Source organism: Castanea sativa, chromosome 7, assembly GCF_040712315.1.
Source record: "Castanea sativa cultivar Marrone di Chiusa Pesio chromosome 7, ASM4071231v1".
In the NCBI taxonomy this organism is placed as follows: Eukaryota; Viridiplantae; Streptophyta; class Magnoliopsida; order Fagales; family Fagaceae; genus Castanea; species Castanea sativa.
This window is the reverse complement of record NC_134019.1, coordinates 21,010,031-21,016,687: the sequence shown is the minus strand read 5'-3', so window position 1 is coordinate 21,016,687 and position 6,657 is coordinate 21,010,031. Positions and strand designations below refer to the sequence as shown.

The 6,657-nt window shown below is 34.0% G+C and overlaps 1 protein-coding gene across 1 annotated transcript; it reads right to left on the bottom strand.

The window, feature by feature from the left end:
- Window positions 1–448: 448 nt before the first annotated feature.
- LOC142642621 (uncharacterized) lies at window positions 449–5,049 on the bottom strand. Its single transcript, XM_075817016.1, has 7 exons — window positions 4,889–5,049; window positions 4,755–4,781; window positions 4,550–4,672; window positions 2,806–3,052; window positions 2,203–2,280; window positions 1,748–1,834; window positions 449–1,275 (listed from the first exon to the last, which is right to left on the bottom strand). The coding sequence occupies exons 1-7, from the start codon at window positions 4,945–4,947 to the stop codon at window positions 649–651; spliced, it is 1,248 nt and encodes a 415-aa protein (XP_075673131.1). The 5' UTR covers window positions 4,948–5,049; the 3' UTR covers window positions 449–648.
- Window positions 5,050–6,657: the final 1,608 nt, after the last annotated feature.

Below are 6,657 nucleotides of genomic sequence, written 5' to 3'. Positions count from 1 at the left end.
AGTTCATTCTTTATATAAGTGGTGAATTCAAAGTAATGTATTTTACATCAAATAATCTGTTGTATGACTTTCCAAATGGAAAATACATATTTGCTTTTAAAAAAGGAAAATTCATGTGAAAAGTATGGGTCAACCAGACCCAACCCCATTTTTAACCTGCTCAAAATGACCAATTTTTGACTTGCTATCCGATTAACCCGACCTAACCCAACCCGCCCGTTTTGCCGTGTCTAACATTTAGATATAGGTGTTAGTATTATGTAGTGAAATATTTACCTGAAAATTAGAGTATAATTAATATTTTCATCATAAATTAATTAATAGATTGTATTTATCTTATTAGGGTTTTTTTTTATTATAAAAAAAATTACAAGAAACTTTCAGGCAAACAAAAAGAAAAACAACAGAAATAATCGTGGTACATTATATGAAGGGGCTGCTAAACTAATTGTAGATAAATCACAAGAAAATTCTATTGCACTGAATTTCCCAATCTAGTATTGGTGTTGGGTTCTACATTTAAACTTCAGCGAATGCAATCAGCTAAAATTTAAGAGTCAAACAAACACACTCAATTTAAGCTATCATCTTCAAGTTCATAACAAGCATAATGGTTTGTGTGTCGGTGAAATGAACAACAAAAATTGGTCAGACATGTCCACCACCAAAAAATTGTTCACTGAGTAACTTAATCTGAGCCAAGTGCTTCCTCCCATTAAAGTGAGAAACCAAGTTTTTTTCCCCAGTGCAGCTTATATTACAAATGTTGCACCTTAAAGTGGATTCTTTCACACTAACGACTTCTTTCTTCTCTTCTGGTACACTGTATGAAACTCTTTCTCGCTCCTCTTTTGTGAGCTGATCAGATTTCTTTGTGGTTGAAGCCAAAACACTCTTTGGCTGGCATTGCTGTTTTTCTTCATGATTTGTAGTAGTTATCTGTACTCCATTGGTGGATATAATCTTTTCCGGCTCCTCAACTGGCTGCTCAGTTTTCGTTGCAGTTGATGCTGGGACCATATTTGGCTGGTTCTTTGCTATGAATGCCTCATAAGCAGCCTTGTGTTTCTTTCCTTGAAGGTGTGAATTCAAGTTTTTCTCACTTTGAGTAGTTAGTTGACATATATCACAAGTCCACTCCTTTCGGACTTCCTTAGGTATGGGTGAATCAGGAAGCTCTCTAGCCGTTGCAACTGCCTCTGCTGGTCCTTTAATCTCCTTACTGGCTGATATTTTGTTCTCAGTTTGATCAGAGTTAGGCTCTGCTGAAACTACCTGAAAATGTAGTGAAGGCATAAATTAGAAGAAAAACTGTTGTTTTGTCATTTCCACCCTTATTTGTGGGAAAAGCATAAGAATTTCACTGCTAAAAAGAGAACTAGACTGAAACATAAGCATGCACAGTTCAAAAGCAAATAATGATGGGAACTCAGTAACAAACTATGACAGGAAAAATGCCATTCCTTTTGAGGCAAGATTTATAGCAAGATTATGATTTGACCATCCAATAGTATTTTAAACTTGGTTAAAATGTGAGGCACCAAAAATGTCATGCCCTTTTCTAGTCTGATAGCTTCCAAGATCAATAACCACTCACATCATTAACCAAAAATTTTACACATTCAACGAACAATTCCCCTTGCAAAATACTCATTTTAATACCCTTCTCAAAAAGATTGAGTTTTCCACACAAAATTTGCATAAAATCCACCAATAAACTTCACCATAAATATAATAAGAATCTTACACATTTGGCTGCAGGCACTTCCTTTTTCTCTGTTACTTCCACAACTCTATTGCCTTTCTGCTCAATGTTAGGCTCTTTGCAATTTGACTGCATCAATAGATAAGAGTGGAGATTAGCTCATCTAGAAAGAAGTAAATAAAATTGTTATTTCTCATTAGAACATACTTCAGAGCTTTTTTGCTTCAATAATTTATATTAAGAAAAAAAGCAAACTGTCATATGATTGCTAAATTAGTGAACATTCTATTGATAAGATTCTTCCAACACTTGTTGGAATTTGTCATTTTATTTATCTAATTAATACCAACAATTGTTGGGCATAAGAATATATTAAAATAATCATAGCAAATGTCATTTTATTCATCTAACTTAAACTAAAAACTATTGGACATATCAGTATATTTATAGAATTATAGTTAATCTTCTCTTTGCATGAGTGACATTTAAAGCTTTACCCACTCTACTTCTTTCTTCTCCATAACTGCAATAGCTTTGATCTTGTCCATGTCATGATTAGGCTTTTTACTTTTAATCTGAAAAAGAAAAAAGAAGAAGCAAAAAACAAAAACAAACAAACAAACAGAAGACAAAGTTAGAGAGAGTGTCTCATTAGTCCATTTATTACCTGCAATGGAATCCTAAAGAAATAAAATAAAAGAACACAAATTTAGTACAAATTTTGTTCAACAAGTTTTGGCATCAGACCTGTGTCATCTTGCAAACTTTTATATGTGCATACAGATTGTGAAGTGTAATGATAGTGTGTTGTGTTCCACAATATATATGTACCAAGTCCATTTGGATTATACAAGTGATCACAAGAAGCTATAATTGTGACCAATACTTTTAGGATATCATGCAAATTCGGCTAGTGCATCCTTGATTGTGATAATTCCAAATTTCCAAGTATAAAAACCCATTTATTTGAATGTCAATTCCAACATATCTAACAAAGAAAGCAGTTTTCAAACTCAATTATTATATAAAAGTTTGATATAACATTTGATCTTAGCTGGACACTAACACTTTGACAAACTAATTACTACAAATTGACATACCTTGGTAGCAATGAGCTCCTCTAGAGCTTCAGGTCCGTTCTCATTTATATATCTCTCTGCCTCAGATAGAAAGTGGTCTCTCTTAAGTAAGAATTCCTTCCACTTATTGAATTCATCAATGACTGATAATGGGTTTATGGAGAGGCATGGACGAACAAGGTGATTATAGACATAAAAGGAACCATTGAAGTGAGGTACAACCAGCCAGCAGATGATCATTAGCTTCATGTGAGGCCAAAACCATAATCTGATAATTAAAGATAGTAAATTTAAACATAAACACGAAACATAAAAAGACATATATTCACACACATCAAGAAAAGGCTTAAACAATAATCTAGTCAAGTTATGCATTGACATATAGCATAGTGAATGAAAGACCTTAGATTTAGTAGCTCATCTTGATGAGAAGGCTAAACACAAGATGACAAAAATTTAAAATTCAGGAAGCCCATCCTATGGCCTATATATTTGTGAGCTTCAAGCGGTTTCCAAGGACATGAAAAGAATATTGAATTTTCAAAAAGTTCTATTTTACTTAGATTTCAATTGACATGGAAAGAGTATCATGCAGATGAAGGGTATTAGAGACCACAACTTTTAAAAAATTTAGAGACAGGGACATATCCATATATGTGTTTCTTTCTAGAGTCACTACTAAAACATATATATACTGTATTTTTCTGGGTAGTTTACATTTTTTTTTCCTAAATAGAGGAATCTTTGCCAGCAAAATGAATATCGAACCTATATGTGCATATCACCCTCATGATATGCACAATTTTTAGGTAAATGAAGTTCCTTCCTTTTACAAGTAGTCAGAGAAGTATTGGACACAAGTGGACTCAAGTGATGAGTGTGTATCTTGAAGCGTATAAAATTCCGAAATTTCAATAGGAAAAATGATAAGCTTGAAATCTATATAAATCCACACATGAAATTTTTTCACGTGTGAAACATATAGAATTTTAATTTTAGCAAACATTCGATTCAACTTGCATATGATTTAAATAAGGGTAAATTACAACTTGTGGTTTTAAATTTCACACTTTTATCCACTTAAAATTTGACCAAAATTTAAGTTACTTAGCTAGATACTTTTTTATCTTGTACTTTTATGGTTTTTTTTTTTTGTTTTTTTTTTTTGTTGTGTTTTTAAAGGAGGAAGACATAAAAATGGAGTAAACTTATATATTCAGCCCTGTTTTTAACAAAGATGGGTTGCATAAATCTAATAGAGTTAACCTCAAGTGGGTAAAGTGTTAAATTTCAAACGGAAGGTAGGCAACTTAAATTTCGATCAAATTACAAGTGGATAAATTGTATTTACCCTTTAAATAATGAAAATATAAATCAAAAGACTTTTTTTTTTTTTGTCCATTTGTTATGCACCATCCTAACAAATGTGACTGTGACTGTTATTAGTGATCAGATTATAATTTAGGTACTCAAAAAGTAGCACACTTTCTAAAACACGTGGGCAATAAAACAATTGAGCATTTCTCTTTCCTTTCACTAATGCTTTTGAAGGTTAAAGGTATGGTATGAGCAACCAAACTCACAAAATCCCAATAGATACAGAGTGTTGGCTAGAACACAAAGTGCAAACAAATTTAAATCCACATCACGAAAAAGATGATTTCTGTGAGCATTTATTTCACATAAATGATGATTGCACATCATTTTCTCTTATGTTTTCTTGGCACTCAATGCAGGGCTAGACTATTGAGGGTAACAAATTTACCTTTCCAGAAGCATCAAGAAAGTATTCTCAAAGAGTGAAATCAAAGAGAAGGCAATCCAATATGTGACCAACTTTTGAGTGTCCGAACTTGAATTGTTCTCAATTGCCCGGATGGAAGCACATCTGTTAAGAAAACATATGGTATCCACATCATGTTCATGCAACAAAAGTACCACTTAAGAGAGAGAGAGAGAAAGAGACTTACAGAGGATACCCCAAAGCAAAGAAATACCTGCAAGTAAAAAACAAACAAAAAAGCAGAGAACACTTGAGAAAACCAGCTTCATGAATCCTGGGACATAGAATTTTCAAAAACTAAAATATTTAAATAATGCATACCATAATGTAAGGACATCAAGGAATTTGAATGCGAAATTGAGAATACCCAATAGACTCATCTTGAAAGTGAACCTATCTGTTTGTTTTCTCAACCTGAATCTCCAAGAGAAGTGAAGATGAGAGGAAAGAGAAAGCAAGTAGAGCTGGAAAGTGGAAAATCCTATAACAAAACAAAAAAAAAGTTTAATAATTGTATAAATAAAGTTGTCTCTCAAAAAAAAAAAAAAGTTGTTTCCTCGTAGGAAAGGAAAGTCCAACAGTAGACTAGGATTGCCTCCGGCCAAGTTTTGGTCCAGTTGAATCTGTGCCGTGAATTGAACATGTTCTAGGATGTGGGCCATGTGAGATTAACGACCCGGATGAGTTGGACTACATTAAAGCAGATTGCATGTGGAATTGTATAGTGGCACCTACTAGTATCTACTATCTAGCTTTTTTTTAATATGACAAATTGACTTAAGTGCATCCATAGCACATGTGGTATAAAAAATGACATTTTACAATATCAAAAATTTACTTTATTATTTTACTACATCATTTTACAACATTCTATCTATTAGATGTTCTATCATTTAATTTTATATATTAAAATAATATTTACTACATATTAAAATAATATATTATCTCTCCCTATCATCACCATCAACAACAACAACAACACATCTACCACTACCGCAACAACGGCCACCAACAGCAACAACACCGACTAGCCACCACTGGCACAAACTTACATCCACCAACGCCATCTTAAATAAAAAAATAAAATAAAAAAACCAGAGAGATTGGCACAAACACAAATCCCAAAATCAACCAACCACCGCTCAAATTAACCAACCACGACTCAAATTAACCAAACACAACTCACTACAACCATCCAAAAACACAAAACCACCAAACACAACCCACAACAACCACCCTAAAAAACACCGCCACAACCACCGCAAGAGAAAGAAGAGAGATCCGGCAATGTGCGAGATGGTGGAGGGAGAGATCGAAGAGACTTAGATGACCTGGACGGCGAGATGGTGGCAAGCAAGATCAGAGAGACCTGGACGGCGAGACAGTGGCAAGCGAGATCGAGCAGAGTTTGACAGAGGCGAGATCGAGATCGAGGTGAGAACGACGCCGTCCCATTTGTGGTGTTTGGTTACGCTACCGCGGTCGGCCATGTTGCTCTGACCTGGTCGAGGCGAGAACGACGCCATTCCATTTGCATGAGATTGAGATTGGCAGATTGTGAAGTTGAGGGAGGAGTTGAAGTTTGAGGTTTGAGGTTGAAGGAGGAGCTGGGAATCTCATCTGAAGAGGAAAGAGAGAGACAGATTGTGACGAGAGAGAAAAAATCAATTAAAGAAGTGAGAGGAGAGAGAAAGATGAATAAAAAAAATATTACACCATATGCCGTTCAGTGTCTGTACCGTGCCAAAATTGTAAGGGTATTATTCAATGTTGCAAAAGTTTGGCACATTTGACACATCTGATAAAGCTCCGTTTTTTATATTTGGGGTGCCAAATGTGCCATATTATAGCATTTAGCACATATACCACAGTCTACCATGCTTTTTTGTTTTTGGGTAAAATTTAGGCATTCTATTGCTATGATCTTGCATAACTATTGCTATTTATCATTCTTTTGTGGATTAATTGGTTTTCTGAAACTGATTAGCAAGTACTAACAAACTAGTTATTTGAAAAAGTATATAAAATAGAGATTTTAAAATATTCCTTTTAAAAATCATAATTAAACATTTGATAAAATTGTAGTTTGA

Coding starts and splice junctions, on each gene's coding strand:
- LOC142642621 (XM_075817016.1), bottom strand. CDS start 4,947: ATGAGTCTATTGGGTATTCTCAATTTCGCATTCAAATTCCTTGATGTC. Junction 4,673..4,754: donor TTTGCTTTGGGGTATCCTCT/GTAAGTCTCTTT, acceptor TTTTCTTAACAG/ATGTGCTTCCATCCGGGCAA. Junction 1,276..1,747: donor AAGTGCCTGCAGCCAAATGT/GTAAGATTCTTA, acceptor CTACATTTTCAG/GTAGTTTCAGCAGAGCCTAA.